General features: G+C 40.7%; 1 protein-coding gene across 3 annotated transcripts in view; it reads right to left on the bottom strand.

The window, feature by feature from the left end:
* Nucleotides 1-871: 871 nt before the first annotated feature.
* The window catches only part of LOC130849030 (fatty acid desaturase 2-like protein FADS2B), a 32116-nt gene continuing 12519 nt past the window's right edge, over nt 872-20468 (bottom strand). For 2 of the 3 annotated variants that reach the window (XM_057727573.1, XM_057727571.1), the window contains exons 3-12: nt 20111-20308; nt 18674-18775; nt 13391-13516; nt 10920-10980; nt 8155-8231; nt 7896-7993; nt 5915-6011; nt 4016-4095; nt 2651-2776; nt 872-1222 (exon numbers count right to left, since the gene is read on the bottom strand). In XM_057727573.1, coding sequence (XP_057583556.1) covers nt 1162-1222; nt 2651-2776; nt 4016-4095; nt 5915-6011; nt 7896-7993; nt 8155-8231; nt 10920-10980; nt 13391-13516; nt 18674-18775; nt 20111-20308 — 1026 coding nt within the window. In that variant the 3' untranslated portion in view covers nt 872-1161. The remainder of the gene's footprint in view (nt 1223-2650; nt 2777-4015; nt 4096-5914; nt 6012-7895; nt 7994-8154; nt 8232-10919; nt 10981-13390; nt 13517-18673; nt 18776-20110; nt 20309-20468) is intronic. The other variant, XM_057727572.1, reaches the window with a different exon arrangement.

Raw genomic sequence — 20468 nt, 5'->3', positions numbered from 1 at the left:
TCAAAAATTTTATCCTCTGTGCCTGCTTTGGCTGCCTGACTTGAAGTTTTGTTCTGCTGTCTCTGAAAAAAACAAAGAAACAAACAAAATAAAACAAAAAACAAAACAAACAACAACAACAAAAACACCTCAAAACTCAGTATCTTGTTAGAAACAGGATAGGTCCAGTTTGGGCTGCTTCCGCAGTTACAGGATTGCAGGTGAGGGGTTACTAACCAGGTGAGAAGGAGTGAGGGCAGGGAGGGTGACAAAACAGTTCAGACCCTGGACTGAGGAGCAAAAACCTTGCAGCAGAAGAGTGTGTGAGACTGGAAAGTAACCATTGGAGCTGAAGCAGAGGAGCGAGTGGTACAAGGTGGGGCAGGGTGCATGGGGGGTGCCGATGCTGGTAGTCTGTTGGCAATCACCAAGTTTCATCTTCATTCCAAGAACCATGGGAATCCATTCAAGAATTTCAGGTAGGGCTGTAATATAACTCTCATGAGTCATTTAGTTTAAAGAGACAGAAGTCTGGCCAGTTGAGCCAACTTTATTCATATGGCCGGAGAGCTGAGGGCAGAAATGGTCTGCAGGATTGATCATCTAAATTCTAACTCAGTGCTCAGTGATCTGGGAATTTGTAAAAGTAACAGGCCTTGGTTCTCCTCCTCGGGGAAGCTTATTGAACAAGCTGTTAAGAAAACAGAAATTCAACTGAGTAAGTTTGAAGATTTCATTGGCTTTATTCAATGATTCATGAATCAGGCAGCATCCTAGTTAGTAAGGGAAGGAGGCTCAGAGGGGTTCTATAAATGGGAGGTTTTTATAGGAAGAAGGGAGAGGCAAGGATGCTATTAGCAAAGTAGTTTTAGGCCAGACACTGTCTTTTCTGGGGGGGGGGAAGGGAGAGGGAATGACAAGGAAATGACAAGGGTTTTATCATGCAGATCACCTCTTCTTCCTGGGATGGGTGGAGGGTGGCAGGGATGGAGAGGAACCACGTGACAGATGACCTCCTCTGTGCTGATCAGAAAATTCCAGACTAGGTGTTTAAGATTATATTTCTGGGGAAGGTTGAAACTGCAGTTAAGTCAGCTATTGTAGAGGTTTGGTATCCTGGGCTTTAGCACAGGTGACACCTTTTGGGCCTGTGGTTTTCTCTTTGACACAGGCACGTCCGCGTCATGTCTCTGGTTGTGTGTAATAAGCTTCCACCCAGAGGGCTGCGGATTTCTTCAAGGCCCTGTGGGAGAAGCAAACAAAATCATCAGTAGGTGAGTCTCTCATGTCAGAGGAGCTACTTCATGGAACATTTGCTCTTTTGCTTAATTCAGGACAACATTGTCATTTTCAGCTATATCTGAAAGATGTCTTTCTTTCTTGCCCAGTGGAGGGAGTCAAATACACTGAATTATTTTTTAGAAGGTGAGTTCACCTTTTCTATGTGGAGATTTTTTCTTTCATTTTATTCTCTTCTGTACTCCAAAGCATCACTATTCCTTTTCTCTAGTATTAAAAGAAAAAGCACCTCTGAGTCTCTGTAAGATAAAGCATATACCTATAAACCAACCCATCCTGTATCCACTTATCCCTCTTATTTTAAAATGTGTAGGATATTTTTCTAGGCTCCGGTGATACAGCAATGAATAGGAGCGATGTGAGTCTTGTCCACATGGAGTCCCTGGTCTAGCTTGGGAGACATATATTAAATACTTTATTACCCAATATGGTATTTAATCATGATTGTGATAAAGGTCAGAAATGAAGAGAACCAGGTGCTGTAAGAGATGTGACAGGTTTAGTCTTGGGGGCAAGGGAAGAATGAGATGAGGAAGAGGCCTTCGAGGTGAGCTTTGGAGAGTGAATGGAAATTGACAAGGTGACAGGAGGGGAGGTGGCAGGTTGGAAGAATATTCTAGGCAGAAGAAAAGGTGGCCAAGGATATGACATGACAAGGGGCAGGGAGTTATGTAGCAACTGAAGGGAGGGCAGAAAAGGAGGAGGGCAGTGGTAGAAAGTCTGAAAATGGAGCAGTATTCAGGGATCAGATCAGACTAGGCCTGGCCTTGCCGGCTTATTTAAGATACTGATTTTTTTTTTTTTCTTTTTCCTAATCCTGAAAGAAAAAAATAAATAAATAAACTGAGGTCACTGGCTGTTAATTTGACCAGCACAGTGTTCTCTAGGGAAATGTGAATGCTTCCGCACGAGTACGAATTTTCAGTTCCCACAGGCCTCTCCACTCTTGGACAGACACCCCTGCCTGATCCACACACTTCAGTCCCACTGGACCCTGCAGGCATCTTAATTTGCAGCCCTGGACCAGATGATTTGAGAGTCCCTCCCACCACTTAAGTTCTAAAGCACGTCAAGACTCTGTGGGGAATACAAGACACATGATACACAGCCCTGGTTTATAAGAAGCTTGAAATGTATTGGAGCAACAATGCATTTTCACTAAGAAGTACCTAGAAGGCAGTAGGGAAATGGTAGGAGTTACTGTCATCTTTTCTGTTGTGGCTATGGTTCCCTATAGAGCCTCAGGTCCATGCTAGGCACGGGGATGTTCCTTAGCGAATAGTTGTTGGGTGAATGACTCATCAGCCAGTGAACAGTATGGGGACCAGCAGTGAAGGGACACGAGAGCTGTGAGTCGAGAGCCTGTCCTTACCTGACGATATCTCCAAACGCCTTCAGCATGGGCTTGTTCACGTACTGCAGTCCGTGCTTGGCACACAGCGACCGGACCAGAGGCGCCACCTGGTGATAATTGTGGCGCGGCATCGTGGGGAACAGACTAGGGAGACAGGGAGGAGGGATGCAAAACTTAGACCTCAGGAGAAACCCAAAGTTTCCTTTCCCCCATTAAAAAAAAAAAATGATATCAGCCACGCAGACCCAGCCTCGACCTCGCACAATACTTTTGTTCTGGGAAGTTAAAAAACTTGTCAGAACACTCACCTCTTAACCTCTGCAAGACCTGTGGGTGGCAAATGTTTAGGCAGAACTAAGGGAATACATATTAGCTCCATCAGTAGGTTTATCTTTGGCCTCATCAAATGAAAGTATAGGGTTTTCGGCCGTTTTGAACTACCCAGAGAGCTGGAGATGTCAAACTCCCCAGCCCACCCCTGCTAATCTCTGTTTTTATGTTGGTCTCTGTCTCTCTAACTTCTGAACCATGAATAGATGAATATTCAATAAGTTCTAGTCTTGGTATATAGCTAAAATCCCAGGAAAGGAATAAGAAATGAGGAGAGATGGGTTTTTATCCAAGGTTTTTGCTAATCAGCCAGATGACCACCTTGGGTTTTAACCTCTTCTTTGAGGTTATTTTAAACTATAATAATAATCCTTCTTTTGTCTGGCTGAAATTTTCGAAGACTAACATGAGAAAAAGAATGAGAAAATCCCTTGAACAAATATAAAGTCTCTTTCCTTCTTTGACTATCATAGACATGGCTTAGACAAAGAGAATGTGGAAAGTCTCTCCCCTGAATATTCTGGAGAAATTGACTCTCAAAATATTATTTTCTCTTTCTTTAAGGCATAGCTCCCTAAGTGACCCATTAGAAAATATTTCCAGATACCATTTAGAAATTGCAGCAGGAACTCCATTTCATTAGTCATTATTTTGTAACACTGGCTCTAAAGATATAAGTAAGTATATATTTAAATTAAGCTGTAATTAATTTCAACACAAGTTAGTTACCCAAGTGTCATGACTTCTTGGCTTTTGCCAGCTACCCAAATGCAAAGAAAACAATCGCCAATTCCAAAGCCCATAGGAATCTGGAAACTGAGTCCCTGGTACTTTTTTAGATTTCACTTCATTTATTCACAATTGTCATACCTCCTTCATTTCTTTCTTCCCTTGCTTACCATTGATGTTAATATAAAAATAGCAGCCTTTAGAGAATTCTGGTTCATTTTTTCCCTTAAAGATCCCAAGCCTAGGGCTCTGCTCTGAACCATTTGGAGGGCAGTTATAAGTGGCAGCCCTGGCCCTTTATCATCAACTGTTTCTCTTACTCACTGGTGCTCAATTTGGAAGTTCAGGTGCCCAGTGAACCAGTCATTGAAAAAGGACTGTTCAACATTACAGGTGGCCACGACCTGCAAAGATATAAATGAGCCCAAATGTCAAACAAAGAAAATGTGTAGTTGTTCTTTTACTCAGTCAGTCATTCAACACGTGCTTATTGAGTACCTATTTTGTGTAAGAAACCATGAGGGATAAAAAAGATATACAGTCCCAGGTCTCAAGGAGCTTACAATTTAAAAAGGCCATAGGCATTTTGCTAAGAAGTGAGGCAGTAGACACAAAGAACTATGTAGGATTTGAGGGGGCTAAGTCACTATCAGCCCTCAAATTCAGAAGGCTAAGGTGTCATGAATGAGGACTTTGGCAGATGGAAGTGGGACTGTAGAGCTTTGGTAGAAGTTGCAGGGGTTTGAATACTGTTTCCACAGGGTAGACTGAAAGGACTTCTAAATGGGGAATAGGCATGCAAGGGCTTTAGTCAAGGGTTCTGTGCATAGAAATGCATTTCTATACAAGTAGTTTCTTTTGTAATCTAATGTATTTTGTTTCCTCATTTAAAAACATTATCCTGAGAAGAAGTTCATAGACTTCTCCAGACTACTTGATTAAGAACTCTTATGAATGTCATTTTATTCAATGCCTTTCTAAGGTTTAATTCTTGTTGGGGTTGTTGCCATTTTGAATGTTATTTCTGTGGTTGCGCTATGTCAGTGTTTCTCAAAGTGCACTTTAGAGCACCTTGGGGTTCCCTAGGGCACTTTCAGGGGATCTGCAAGTTCAAAACGATTCCCATAAGACTTTTAAGATGGTATTTGCCTTTTTCATTCTCATTCTCTCATGCTTATAGAATGGGTGTTTCCAGAGGCTACTAAACGTGGGATGACATCGTCACTCTGATGTTCACATGTATTGGCTTTATTCTTGTTATTTAAAAATTAATTAGTAAATATTTTAAAAATCTCCATTTTAATTTCAAATGTATTAAATATCAGTGGATATAACCTCCATAAACAAAAGCTCTTTAAGGTTCTCAGTAACTTTTAAGTAAAGCAATTATATTTCAATAAAGAGCTTAAAAAAAAAAAGAGTGTAAAGTGGTTCTGTGACCAAAAAGTTTGAGAACCACCAAAGACGGAAGCTCCACCATATTTGGGAATGAACTTGGAGAAGGAAGCAGTTCATCATGGTGTGGGCAGTGGAAGGTTGAGGAGGCAGGGGTGTTCTGCAGGGGTCACAACTCTGTTCTTTGTTAACAGCATGTTTGCTGAGCATGCCACGCTTCCTTTCTGGTCCTCTTTATCTGTACAATGAAATGAGGTGGGTCCCAGGGTCCTTCGGGGTCCTAAAATTCACTCTGTAATTCTGGGAGTCTCAGCTTCCTTGAAAGCCTGTTTCACATTGGGCAGGGGTCAGCAAACCTCTTCTGTAAAGTGCCAGACAGTAAATATTTTAATTCTCTACCACAGTTATCCAGTTCTGCTGTTGTAGCATGAAAGCTGTCATAGGTAATATGTAAACGTATGAGCATGGCTGTGTTCCGATAAAACTTTATTTATAAAAACAGAGAGTGGGCTGGATTTGGCCCTTTGACTATATTTTACTAACCCTTGGTTTGGAGCAAAAGCTCTGAAATCAAACTGCCTTGGTTGAAAACCTGCTTCTACCACTTATTAGCTGTGTGATCTTATGCAAGTTACTCAACTTCACGCCTCAATTTTATCATCTCTAAAGGGGGACTATAGCATGTATCTCATGTAGTTACATGCAAAGCAGTTGACAGGGCTTAGCCCCTGGCAAGCTTTCGGTAAGTATGAATTATTATTATTTGATGGAAGCAGACTGTAAATCAGGCTACTTTGGTGGATGCTTTCCCAAGAACTCCATGATTACCTGAGTGCTGAGCCAGTCCTTGTTCTCCTCTCCGCTCATTTTCATTGGTATGTGGCTCATCTGGGTAACATATGCAATCCAGGGACTTTCAAGAAACCTTTCAGAGAGTAAAAGGAGGAAGTTGTCACTCCTTGGGGAGTTTCAGTTCCACTCAATGGGCTTGCAAAACCACTGGCAGATCTGGCTGAACATTAAAACAAAGGGCAGGGACTCAAAGCTTCCAATAATCTGGTGGTTATTTGTTTCCTTCTCTGAGGCCTTTTAGATCTAGAGATGACACACTAGGCATTTAGTCACATGACCTGCCTTGCAGCCTAATGTACCAGAGCCGTACCCCCAAAGTTTGCTCTGGCATTGGTGCAAGTCTCAAAATATACCTAGGTAACTTAAGGGCAGATGCAACGTGATTAACAGCTTGGGTTTTGTCATCAGATAGAACTGGGTTCAAGTTCTGATTTGATACTGCCACTGGCCCTTATTTGCTCTCTAACCTTCAGCAAGAGATTTAATTCCTCTGAGCTTCAGCTCTCTTATCAGAAAAATGAACCTGAAAAGTCAAAACCAGACATATTGAAATGCATAAGCTTTGACATCGTATTCACCCATGTCAAAGCAACTGATATGTGAAGCACAGAGAGGAAAGACAATGAAAGACAAAATAAGGAGCAGTAGAATTTCTACCACACTATACCTGAAGAAACAGAAGAGCATGATGAACTTCTCCAAGAACCAGATAAACCACAACAAATAACAATGATCTTAAGTTAGTTAAGTATGAGCAGTGCTCTGTTTCTCCAATGCAAAAGAAACATAGAAACAGTATGCTCAGTGACTAACAATAATAATAATGATAATAATGTAACAGTTAACATTTATTGAAGTCTCCTTTATGATCTGTTTTACTGTCCCATTAATGTTCATGACAACCCTGTGATGTAGGTACTATCACTAGCCCTACTTTACAAATGTGAAAGCCAAAGTGTAGAGAAATTACCTAAACCAAGGTCATACAGCTGGCATGTGGTAGAGCCTGGAACACAGACAAGTCTGGCTCCAGAGTCCCCACTTAGTCCTTGGAAACAAAGAAACCCCCAACATTTCTTGTTTCACACAACCTTGATTTTCTGAAATATATGTAATTATGAATACATCATTGATCATCATTAAAGTAAAAGATTTGAAAATATGTTTAAAAAAAAGGAAAATGAAGCTGATATTACCTACATTACAGGGTTTTGCAAGGATAATCACAGCAAGTAAGATAATGCACGTAAAGCCCTTAGCAAATTGCCTGATGCATAGTAGCTACTACTATATTTTTATTGTTATGTGAGATTTAGAATAATATTGCAACAGAATGAGGGAGGAATAAATTGGGAAATGGAAGAGGGTTATTCAGTCTGAAGTCACTCTGGCTTTCAGAAAATCTCTATTCATAAGATATCTTAAAAAAAAATCCTGTCCTTCCACTATCTTTGGTAAGAATTATGATGTCTCGCTGGATTACAACTTTTAGGGACTTGGGGATCAGATGAAACACAGCTGACCTCTGAGCAACATGCATGTCCACTTAAATGTGGATATTTTTCATTAAATAGTGCAGTACTACATGATCCATGGTTGGCTGAATCCACAGTTGTGGAACCATAGATACAGAGAGCTGACCATGGGACTTGAATTATCTCTCGGTGGGTCCAGGAACAAATCCCCCGCAGATACTGAGGGATGACTGAACTGCAATTGGGAATTAAGCAAGTGGAAAAAAAGGGCCAATTTGGGCAAATTCATTTTTCCAAGGAGCTTTTCTTATTCACCTATTTCAACTATTTTTTCCCCCACATTTTGTTGGAATTGTCTCAGTTACAAGAGAATGGGACATGGTGTCATAATCTGCTAATCACTGCTAATCATAAGTAGCTCAGCTAAGGAAGGTAAGAGGAGCATCTAGGTAATGAGAATAAGAATATTCTTGCTTTCTTACTTGACTAAATATATGAGCACCATGGTTCCGAAGATTCCATAGAAACGGCCAAATGTGATGAAATAGCGGATGTAAAAGCTGCTGACCCAGGCGATGTCCTGCAGAAAGAAGTGCTTGGAAGTTAGGCTAGAGGAAATAAAATTGGCTATATCTTATTTCCTGTTACTCAAGGAAGTTACAACTGGAAGGGACCGAGCATTTTCATGTCCCACTTTCTCCCAGCCTGATCTAGTTTTAGAGAAGGAGTCAAGTTACTCACCTCCCAGTACCTTCGGAGGTACATCACTTGCATGGATTGCAGGTTGAAATATACAGGCATGAGAAGGGGGAGCCCAACTGAAAAAAAAAATAAACAAAAAGGTGGTGCACAAATGAGCAGAATGTGATTGCCATGGAAGCCAGCAGGAGCCGAGCTCCTTAACATGCCACCCTTGGAATGTCACTCCTGAGAGGGGATGCAAGCTGGAGATTCACAACCACATCCTGGACTCCACTGGGCTTTTAGAGTCTCTGAGGCTGCACCAGGACTTTGGTTCTAGCTCCCTTAAGGAGACTAGGGAAGCTTTGAAGATTTGAGTCATTCTTGATGAAGGCATCCTGGAAGGGCTTCTGCTGTGAGCTTTCAAGTTTTCTCAAGGTCCATGGAATCCTTCAGTCCTCCGCAATCCTTAGCATTGGGCCCTGCCCCAATATGTCGAGGTGGCAGAAATAAAGCAGGTGTACTTAGTTCCTGGCCAGGTAGTTATTTACCTGCTTCTCCTCCAGGGCCAATGAGGCTGCCTGGAGCACATAGGAGACTTATGGAGACCCTTTGGGTTTTGACAGCTCTCTCCTTGACCAAACTTTAGTCAGATCCTCTGAGCCCCCTTCTTGACTAGTCTTCAAAGTTGGTCTGTAAACTTTCGAACTCTGCAAACTGTCAGCACAAATGATTTTGTCCACCCTACATACTAAGAGACTTGTACAAATGCTAGCATGGTTTCTAAGATCAGCTCAAGGCCATGCCCCTGGGATGACCCCAGCCCCCTTAAAGTTCCTGCCTGAGAAAGTTCAAGACTGTCCAAAGAACTTACTGGTTGTTCAAGCCAAAACCTGACTATAGGCTCTGACCTCTGTTTTCTTAGATCATTTGTTAGAAAACTTCAGTTGTAAAGTCCTTTCTCTGTCCCTTTGAGATGGATCTTCCCTAAGCCAGGGATGTCTTTCTCAAGGACCTGGGAGTCATCTCTTTGAAGTGTAACCCTTGAGGTTTGGGCCCTGTACCCCAGTCTCTGGGAGGGTAGGAGCCTGACTTTGATAAGCACAGGTTAGCAGACATAAATGGCCTAATCACATGACCAGCTTCCCTTCCCTTTAACTTCTTTCAGTAATTTCCTTGAGCATGTCCCAGTGTTTAAAAAGTCTCCCATTTTTGTTATAGCAGAGTTAAGGGCAGTTTCTACTGAAGTCCCTTCCCCTGCTACAGAAGCCTGAATCAAATCTGTCTTGCCACCTTTACCAAATATCCAGCCCAGTTTCTCTTTGACAGTTTGAACATGACTCATTAGTACTTGAGCTACTAAGTTGAGAGCATTTGAAGGGAAAGGACACAATGAAACAGCTCCTGCCGACTGTAGTTTCTGAGCTGGGCATTCTGCAGTGAGTCTATACCATTCATTCATTCCTCATAAGCTAAGGGTGTATTGTAGCACTGCAGACAGAGGAGGAGAGTTCAGAAAAGAAACTCCACAGCTTCTTCTTATATGAACAAGCATTTATCTGGGCTGGGGATCAGTTACCTTTCAGAATGAGGCACCAATGTCCTCATTCCTCTCTTTGGTCATGCAAGAGGAGGACTGCCTTAGGATAGGTCTGCAGAATTCTAGCAGTGGAAGGGGCAGCAGTGCTAATTGATCCCCAAATCTCAAAAAATGGGCCCATAGGCCATTCTTGTCAGGCATGTTACAAATGACCACTGGTGGCCAACATTTGGGCAAATCAGATCATCTGCAAGAAGGTTCCTCAATCTTATCACTGCTGGCATTTTAGGGCCAGATAATTATTTGTTGTTCAGGGCTGTCCTGTGAACTGTAAGATATTTCATAGCATCCCTGGCTTCTGCCCCCTGGATGCCAGCACCATCCCTCCCTCTTTGTTGTGATAACCAGAAATATATCTATACTTTGTCAAATGTCCCCTGTTGGGGGCAACGTTTCTCCTAGGTGAGAACCACTGATCTATGGAAAATGTTTGGAACCTGCCCTAATTTGGGTTTATTTTCCAAATGTGTAAGCATATTTTAGATAAGCATATTTTGGGATCCTACTAAACCTTTCTTTATGAGCTGTCATGAGTTTGACTTGGTTAAGAGCAAAGCATTTTTGCTTCTGTTGTTTTTTATTGACATTAGCATTATTCCAGCTGCCATATTTTCTCCCAAGCCTAGACCCACATTCAGGCCTATTTTATTTGTAATATATATATTTTATTTGTGTGTGTGTGTATATATATCTATATATATCTATATATATCTATCAAGTAAAATATCTTCTACAGCTGTATGTAAATCATGGGAATACCCAGCTTTCTTCCATAGCGAAGCTCTATAGGTGACTTTTATTCATAAGCCTGTACTTTTTTTTTAGCATCCTAATGTCAGTGCTTGAGCATTCTTTTCCTATCTCTCCTCCCAACCCAAATCCCACTATCCTTTTCTTCTTGATAGGTCTTTAGTCTTTCCAGGGTGAGAGTCCCACATACCAGACCCCTTGGTTGGCATCCTGCCTCCCATCCTTCTTGGAGTGTTTCCTTCCCTGCCCAGTACCCAGAGTGATAGATGCCCGTTAAGAATGCCTGTTTGCTTTTCTACTTTCCTTTTCAAATTTTCACCCCAGTAAGTCTGAAATAAAACATGCTGCTTTTCTCAGTCACAATAAGACATGGGCTGGTCTCTCTGTGGGAGGATTTCACTCATGCCTGCTGGCCTAGCAACCATTTGCTTCAAGGAAATGGGATGATACAGAATGTGGCTCCCAGGTGACTCACTCATGTAGAAGTACAGGTGCTGCTTCTCGTAGTCGATGTATTTGATTTTCTTCTTGCCATACTGAATGAAGAGAGAATAAAACTCAAATAAGACACAATATATACTTCTGGTCATTATACTCAAGGGTGTGTATGTGTGTGTGTGTGAAATCTCTATCAAAAGAGCCATCTGGCCAGAGTTCATTGACTGTCAAACTGGAGGCACTAGAAGAACCAGAACTGGAGTAGGAGGAAATAGTGTGGAGTCTTTTTGTGGTGTCTTTTAAATGTGGACACTTCTTGCATGCATGGTTTATTCCATTTGACTACGGGGATTGTAAGATCTCTCACTACTATTATTATTCCCATGGAAGCCATTTTGAAGTTTTTGTTCTCATGTGGAGTGGAGTGGAGACTGGAAAGAAACATTTCTGATAAGTTTTCTGAGCTCTTTTACAACCTTCGTGCTTAGCATTCCGCTTGAAACTCAGTCTCCATCTCCATTCATCCATTCAACAGATATTTATAGAATGGTCAAGTGATAAAAGATACAGGCATAACCCCTAATATCTGCTTCATCTTTCATCCTTTGTGTTTCCATCATGGATCTCATGCTGCGATTTACTATTTTTAAGGCATGATTCTGTTATATATAATCTTACTGTTGGGAATTTGAGTCATTTTCTAGGGGTCTTCTTGGTTAATGTAGTCTGTGCTGAATGCACAAAGACAGCAAATATCCTGAGAGGAGGCATAGAAGTGATGGTTTATCTCCATTACCTAGCAGACATTTAATAAATGCTTAATTGAAGGAATTAATGAATGAATAGTAATTCACATCTCCTCTGTGCTTTTACTATATATTCACTCAGTTACAACACTATGGGCAGTGTTTGATTTTTGCTTTTCCCAATCTTTTGATACCTTCCCTTCTACATATAGATTTTTTCTCTTATTTGGATAGTAGACTTGATCCTTCCTTCTCTCATTGTCATAAATAAAAAGAAATGTCATGATGATAAAGTAATAATAGTAATTTGCTCCCCAGCTTCTAGATATTTAAGTAGTAGGAAACATGGAAAAGGAAATGGGGAAGGATTGATTCTGAGTATCACTCCAAAGGAGAAGTCTAACTTCTCAAGAATATGAGCACAGAACCTGGCACATAGATTTAATTAATGCTTGTTGAAGCAATGAATGCTGGAAGAAAGTGGTAGAAAGATTGACATTAGAGTGGGAAGACCGGAAATGTTTAGGGCTTATCAGAACAATTTTTCATGCAAAACAAGTGAATTTTAGAGTTTAAATAATTTTAAGTAATGTATCGTCACTCTGAAACTATAGTATACAGAAACCTAAGGTTCTAGGGATATGTCTCAACAGTAGCTGTGAAACTTGGAGAGGTGACCTCCAATATCTGTGAAGAAGCGACGTGTATACTGGACATAGTTCTAAAGAAGACACTCCTGGAGGGGGTCAGGCTGCGTCATGAACTCCAGTGAGACAAATCTCCATTGCTGTGGACTGGGAAGTTTAGAGAAATTAAAATGTCATACGTTTAGTGATAAGCCTAGGAGTCCACAAACATCAGAGAGGTCTAACTTGTTTGTGGAGCCACTGTCAAAAGTGACTGATTCAAGACTACAGTCAAGGGGTTTTTTTCTTCTTTCTTTAAATATAGGCAAGAGACTTTGTTTCTTAATTGGAAGAAGGTTGAGTCTTCCCACACTGGGAAAACCTATTTTCAGAAAGTTGTACAATTTTGGTTTATGTACCACAAAGTCTAGGCAGCAACTGACAAAGCTGCATTCTTTTTTTTTTTAACTCCTAAATTCTTCCAGAAGGAAATAGCAGCCTCTTCCTAAGCCCCTGACTCTCAAGACCCATCATTTCCCCTTGAGGAGTGATACGTTTCAGTGGTTAACCTTATACCTCAAATGTTGAACGAAGACTCCCTTCTTAATAATCCTTTACGTGATGATTTTAAGTTGATGTTTAAAAAGAGTCAACATCTGAGACATTCTGGAGTTTTCCCTTCCTTTTTCTATTGCTTAAGGAGTCTGAATTAGAGGTGACATCACTAAGTATCTTACGAGGCATTTGAGCTGTGGTTCATGTATAAATGAATTAAAATGAACACGAACTAAAAAATAACAGCTTAGTTTCTTCTAACAGAGCTAGGATTAATTGACATAACTAGATATTTAGATGTTTGTGATTTAGCACTTGTTGAATGTACCAGGGTATCTTCTATGGGTGAGTTGGACTGAATGACTTTTAAGGTCATGGAGTCATGCACTCCACATCCTCTATTCTTACAACACCAGATGGAGCTATTTCACATCTATATCCTGGACTTAAAAGAAGAAGAGATGCTCTGAAAACTGCTTGAATTGGAATCTGCAGCCTGATCTTCCCAAGACAAGGCTGTAGACCTTTCCAAGAACCACTTGCAGGAGAATTTCTCCAATGCCTGGGATTTTTAAATGTACCTTGATAGGTTGCGAATCTCCAAGAACAAAAAGTGGGCCCATATCAATGTCTGGGTCTTTGGGGTAGATGTTTGGTTTTACATGATGCTGGAAGTGCCGGTAATTCCACCAGTTTGTTGATAGGCCCTGAGGAAAAGAGAGCGTTTGTTAACTGCAAGATTTCTCTCCTGAAATATCCTTCATGCTCAGAGTTTTCTGCCTACATCTCCAAAGTCAGATAAGATATTGACTTCTCTAACTTGCCCTCCTCTGCTGGGTCACAAAATGACTCATTGGACAGAGGCTCTCAGAGCCTATGAGCAGATAATTATCTGATCTAGGAACACAAAGAACTCCTGATAATGAAAAAGAATAAAACCTGTTGAAATGAAATGTTTTCCATTCCCTTTTTTTTTTTTTTTGATCCTCATTTAAAAAAATTATGAAGGTAGGTAGGGCAGAAAGTATTCTTATTTTACAAATAAAGAAACCTCAGCTCTAAGATTTTAATTAGTTCTGGGGGAAAAAATGGACCGAGGAATCCTATTTCAATGAATATTTTAAAGAGTCATGGACCTGAAGTCATCCCCTGGTGGGGCTTGCTTCAGATCATTGCGTGTTCAATTTTCAATGCTCTCATTAAATGTAAATGAGAATAAAGGTATTTTAGTTGATGGCAAGCTCATATCATCTCTGGTTAGGTTGTTTGGGATTTTCTTCCTTTCAATGAAAATCTGAAGGTTTTAATAGAGCAAAGGATTTGGAAGCACATCAACTTAGTTTCATCCACTGGATGTACAAATACAGCTGTGTAGTTTGGGCAAATTACCTATTCTTTGAGGTTCAATTTCATCTTCAGTAAATATAATGACATTTACCTCCATGGATTGTTTGAGGAGACATGAGATGCTGTATGGAACGTTGGCATATTAAGATATTCAATTTTTCCTCCCTTTCCTTATTACTGTAATCATTTAAAGAAGAATAAGCAGTAGTCATAGTTCTTATTGCATATTTGACATCTCTCAGTAGCTGGTGTATACATGTTTTAGATCTGCACTGTTCAATACAGTAGCCATTAGCCGTGCGTGTCTATTGAGCACTTAAAATATGACCAGTCAAATTAAGATGGGCTGTAAGTGTATAATACATACTGGATTTGAAGCCTCAGAATGAAAAAAGGAGTGAAAAATATATTAATAATTTTTATATTGATTTCATGTTGAAATGTAAATATTTTGAATATGTATGGAGTAATAAAGTTACCTTTTAAAATGTGACTATTAGAAAACTGAAAAAGGCTCATGTCATTTTAATGTGGGTTGCATTATATTTCTGTTGGACTCTACTGGTCTAGACACTCTCCATCTATAGTAGAAGGGGATGGGTATGTTTGGAAGTCTGTAGGTGTGAGCACTGCCTCTCCATAGTCTTTGTTGCAGAGTCCTCCCTTAGGAAACCCCTCTGATCCCATGCATCAGGAGTGATATTGTTTTCTTACCTCTAATACTCCCTAACGTCTCTCTCCACCTCAGATCTCTCTCCTAAATCTCATGCTTGAAAGGACAGTCACTTTCCATACATTTCCTCTTGGGTATCTCAAACTCAGCGTGTACTCATCAGTGGTCTGGGACTCCATTGCTCACTCTATACATCTCAACAAATTGCATACCACCTACTCACTCTCACAATTGTACATTCACGCATTTACTCACCCGTTGATTATTTCTTTTAAAGGATGTCCCTGTGTCAGATACTGAGCTAGGCATTTGGAATAGAAAGATAGATGGGATAAAATGGGGTTCCCACACTTATGAAACATACAGTCTAATGGGAGCAGTAGACAGTTACATAAGGACACTGTGGTAAGCAGTGCTTCTCTTTTTCAATTAAATCCTTTTAGTCAATGACTACCTGTGGAAATTGGTAATATGAGAGAGAGGTTTTGATTCATGACAGAGCAGGGAGCAGATCTTGACAGTTCAAGGCCCTTGAGCTTAGAACAGTGGTCAGGGTCCTTATGGGTATGCTCTAGAAGCAGCTGGCTCCCCCTGGCTCCTCTGTCTGGAAGCCACAGTTACTGGAGACGAGGGAGAGGACGATCTATGGAGAAGTGAGGATTATCAGCTGCATGCAAAATAGGCTTCTCCTGCACCAAGTTTCATACAGGAACCATCCTAAATCATTCCTCATTGCCAAGTTAGGACCTTTCTTGGTGCAGTGTAAAGAATCCTGGCTTTGTATTGAAGCCATTGTGGATTTAAATCCCTGCTACTAAGTGTATGGCCTTGGACAGTTTCCTCATCTGTAAAATGGATAAGGTTACCGAAAGGATTGCAGCAGATAACATGCTTGACTCTCCTCCCCCTATGTTGATGTAAAATCAAGCTTTGAAATTAAAAATTGTGATACATGTATAAAGCAAGAATGTTGCTGCTTTTGTTATAATTTTCTTTGTTACCTCCCTCCTGGCCACAGGTAATTTTCTCTCCTGCACATAGTTGAAGCCTATATTCATTTTCCTCATAAATCACTGGTTTTGCCTGCAAAAAGGTAGAGTACACTTGATTTCCTTTTAGAGCCATTTACTGACTCTAAAAGAAAAGTCACAAGTCATCAAGGTCATAATCACTTCAACTAGTGCAGATTGTTTCTGGAGGCACAATTTATGGAGAGCTGTGAACAAATTTGAATGAAGGGGAAAGCAGTGATTTTTTTAAAAAAGCACCAGAAAGGGTGGAACTGATCGAAAATATTGTGTCTACTGGCACCACATCAGCTGCCAGTTACCTCCAGGGCAGATGAGTCTCACCTTTCTTCTGACCCCTCATAGCAGGGGAGGGAGGCTGGGAGAGTCCATTACCTGAGTCTCACAACGATGTAAACCATCTCTGCTTTTATTCTGTGGTAAAGATTTCCGAGCAAATCCAGAAACACTTCATCTATCTAACACTGGTGGGTAGAGGGCAGAACAGTGTGCCTACGAGAATTTTCTGGTTAAATGAAACATGTCATATATAATGACAAAATATTACTCACTTTAACCATTTTGAGCAAGAGACATAATTCGAATATGAATCCAGATCTGGCTCTGTGTTATTACTACTGAAGCCTCAGTTAGCTCAACTGGAAAGAGAGTGCGTGAGAAGACGTGGTGATTCCATGTGTCTTCCAATTTAAGGATGTTATGATGGGTGGTCTATGTCCCTAGCGTCTCAATAACATCACAATTAAACATTTTTCGTAATGATTCTGGGTCCTCATCTTGATTATAGAAAGACTGTTCCTAGTATTAGCAACAGCTGACAATTATTGAGCATTTTCCACATGGCAGGCAGTGTGGTAAGCATGGCGCGAGTATTACATATGATACTAGCAACAGGTTGAAACCATCTTCTGTCTCCATCTTACAGTTGAAGAATCTGAAATTCGCAGACATTGAGTAACTTTTTCAAAGTGACTCAGCTAATGAGTGGCTGAATTTCCACAGAAGGCAGGGCTGCTCTTAATCCTGGCCGTAGGTCAGAGCCACCTGTGGACTTTCAAAACCATGCTGATGTCCAGACCCCACCACAAATGACTTAAATCAGAAAATCTAGAGGTGGCCCCTGGGCTGCAGCGTTTTCTGAAAGCTCTTTGGATGACTCTAAATGACAGCCAGAATTGAGACGCTCTCAAGCCTGTATCATTGAACACTGTGCTATGATTTCTCTCACTTACCGGCTTATGAACATTGGCTTTAAATAGTAAACGACCCCTTTGAACATCAGTCTTGGCTATAAAATAGGGGTTCTCTAATCCCCACCTTGTGAGAATTATGTGGAACAATCGCCTAATGGGGTTGGCTCTGAACCTGGCGTTTGCAGGCTCTTATCTCATGTGAGTTCCCATCTACTTCCCTTATCATCTGCTGTTAGCGGCTTCTGCTCACTGCTCTCTGTAGGCCTGGCTCCAGCATCCCCTTCATTCTCTTATCAGTTGGCCACTTCCAAGTCATTATAAGCTGGAGAACCAGATAACCAGGAATATATATATATTTTCTGATTAAATGGAACATGTCACATAAAATGACAGTATATTTTTCATTCTAAGCATTTTGGGGACAGACCTATTTCTCATATGAATCCAGATCCAACCCTGTATTATTCAATCTATTTAAGCCTCAACTTGCTCAACTGGAAATAGCATAGATAAGCCGGTGGTTCTAAGTATCTTCCAATTCAATATAAAACCTCTGTGTTAATGGAAAACAGGCTCTGAGTCAGAGCTTATGCGTTTTTTCTAAAACAACCTGGCTTGTGTACAAGGATTTGGCTTATTGGGAGGCTCAGAGGCATTTCCCTTCTGCTGGGCTGAAGTACTTAGTCACCAAATCCTAGACTGTCATAGAAAAGCAGGGATCTGGTTTAACTCTGGCTCTCAGAGATGAGAACACTGAGAGTCAGAGATAGAATGTGACTTAAGGTCCCGCAGTGAGCATGATCAGTTACGGCAAAAAGCTACTCTCAGCAGTCTTTGTACTGTTACCTACGTTCGTTTTTTCATCCGTCCATCCATCCTTCCATCCATCCATCCATCCCTGCATCTATGCATCCATCCCTTCATTCACTCATTCAACAAATGCTTACTGAAGGCCTACTATGTGCTGGGCACTTTGCTAGGCGCTGCACTGCCGTGGTGCATGGGATAGTGTGCCTGCCCTCCTGGAGCGTGTGTTAGTGGGGATAAGACCAACTGTTATCATCACCATCTACTTTTCCCAGCAGCCTGGGTTTTGCACCCCTCAACTTTTGAACAGAGCCATCTGACCTTCCTTGCTTACTCTTTCTCTTTTACTTTTATTTCTTCTTCTGCATCTTTTCCTTTACTTCTTCATAGCCCTTCCAGGACTAATCAGGCTTTCTGGATTCCCCTTGCTTCCCAGCAGTAAGTGTCCAGACCCCTTCTAAGAATATTCTTACTCCTAACTTTACAGGGCACAGCTTCTCTTGAGAGATGGTTTCTTAACACTAGGGATTGGGCTGAATAGTTTATGGGGTAAAAAAAACATTAGAATTTCCTAAATAAAAATAAGCCTTTTCCTCATAAAAATTTAAAATTCTAACTTTAGCATATATAACGTTACATTATTTTTATATATATATATTTACATAGTATCTACATTGTTAGTGTATTTACATTTATTTGTGGGGTGTGAACAAACATTTTTTTGCTCATATGAATGGTCAGTCAGACACACTTGGAAACCGCTGCCTAATGAAATGACTTTCAAGAGTCCCATCACACTCCTGGAACACTCTGTACCTTGAGGTGACACATCACGAATTTGTGCATCAGGTGGTTCCATTTGGACTTCTTAAAGATGGAAAGGTGTCCTGTGTCATGCTGCAGAAATGAACTTTGAGCCTAGAAGAGACAGAGTTGTGGTCAGAGAAGTTGGCAAGGCAAGAAGAAATGAATCAGTGAGCCTGCTGGTAGATTCAGGAGCCCATGGGAAGAACAGTGGGTGATCTCATCTGACCTCATGCCTTTATGTCCTTCACCACTTATAAGTTGCACAATTCTTGGCGAGTTACAGTAGCTCTGAACTCAGTTCTTCATCTGATAAGCAGGGATTATAATGCCTTACTCACTGGGCTGTCCTGTAACTTAAATACATGAAAATTTCCTGCTAATGCTAAGCAACCAAACAGACATTTTTGTTTTTGTTTTTCCCCCTTCTTGTTTCCAAAAGTTGCTTTTCAAGGAATAAAGCAAGTTGGCTTTTCAAGAAAAAAAATTAACATACAAAATTTTGGCATTAACATGGATGTTAATTCTCTATAAAGCCATCTCCAATTGTTCCAGTTAGAATTAAATGCCTCTTTCTGCTCCAACAGCAAATGCTTGTTTCTTTCCTCTCTGTCTTATAGTATGTATAGATATTGAATGATCACCTCCCCCACTGGATGACTTGTTTCCCAGGGCAGGGACCAGGTGTGTTTCCCTTCGTGCCCACAATACACTGTTGTGATCATGGAAGGCCATCTTCAGAGATCTGTGCTTCATTCAACAAGGATTTAGCAAATGCCCTGCTACATGCCAGTAGCTGCTTGCCATTTCTGGCAAAATCTATATGATCCTAGTATCATGTAATAAGATGTAGTGTCTGTTCTTCATAGTCTGGTGTATTGATAAATGTTGGTTGGATGTGGCTTTTGGCTAGGGTCCCAGGGTATTATTTTTCTTTAAATATATCTATCTTATTTTTAAAAGAATTTTTACCATGAAACACAGCATGCATAAATGGTGAATATATATAAAGGAGTAAAGGTGTGTGTCTGCATATACACTTTAATAAAACCATTGAACAACCATAGAAAAGTTGGTTGGCTAATGAATGAAACATAAAGATGAGTGTAATGTGGCTGAGAATATAACTTTGGTTACTAAACTTGTGTGGATAAAATTGGGCAAAGAGTAGCAATTGTCGTGAATATTTACCACACGCTAGTCACTGTGCTATGTACTTTACACATTAACTCGTTTAGCCCTCCTCAGAATATTCCCCAAAAAATTGTTACCCCATTTTACAGATAACGGAACTGGGGCCCAGCAAGGTTTGATAACTTGCTGCTGTCAGATACTGATAAGTAGCTTGCGAAGCAGTGCCAGGCAGCAGCTGACAGCAATGTAAAGAGAGAAGAAAAAATTCTGAGCCTTCCCAGGAAACCACTGCCTGGGCTTAGGATACCCGCTTACCTGAGAAACCGTGAGAAGACAGGAAATGAATATTGTAATAAGCCAGCCACTGCCAAAATGCCACACCATTGCCCAAGCCAGGACTTCCAAAATCAAGATCTGAGCGAGGTGCAGGAAGAAGAACCCCAGGTTGGCATCGAACATATTCATAGCCTCTAATGTCCTCCTCAGTTCTTGGAAATCTTCCACCAACTGGGGCTGTGACATAAATATGCAAGGAAGGAATTAGTTCCTTCAGGGGGAGGGAGCACAAATGAACATGATTATCAATCTATTTATTCAATGTAAGAATACCTTAATTTTATGAATAGAAATTTATTAACATTAATAAATTTAATTAGGTATCATTAAAAACCAA

This window comes from Hippopotamus amphibius, chromosome 3 (assembly GCF_030028045.1).
Source record: "Hippopotamus amphibius kiboko isolate mHipAmp2 chromosome 3, mHipAmp2.hap2, whole genome shotgun sequence".
Taxonomy (NCBI): domain Eukaryota; kingdom Metazoa; phylum Chordata; class Mammalia; order Artiodactyla; family Hippopotamidae; genus Hippopotamus; species Hippopotamus amphibius.
Note: the sequence above shows the minus strand (reverse complement) of the source record. Positions and strands in the feature narration are given on the sequence as shown.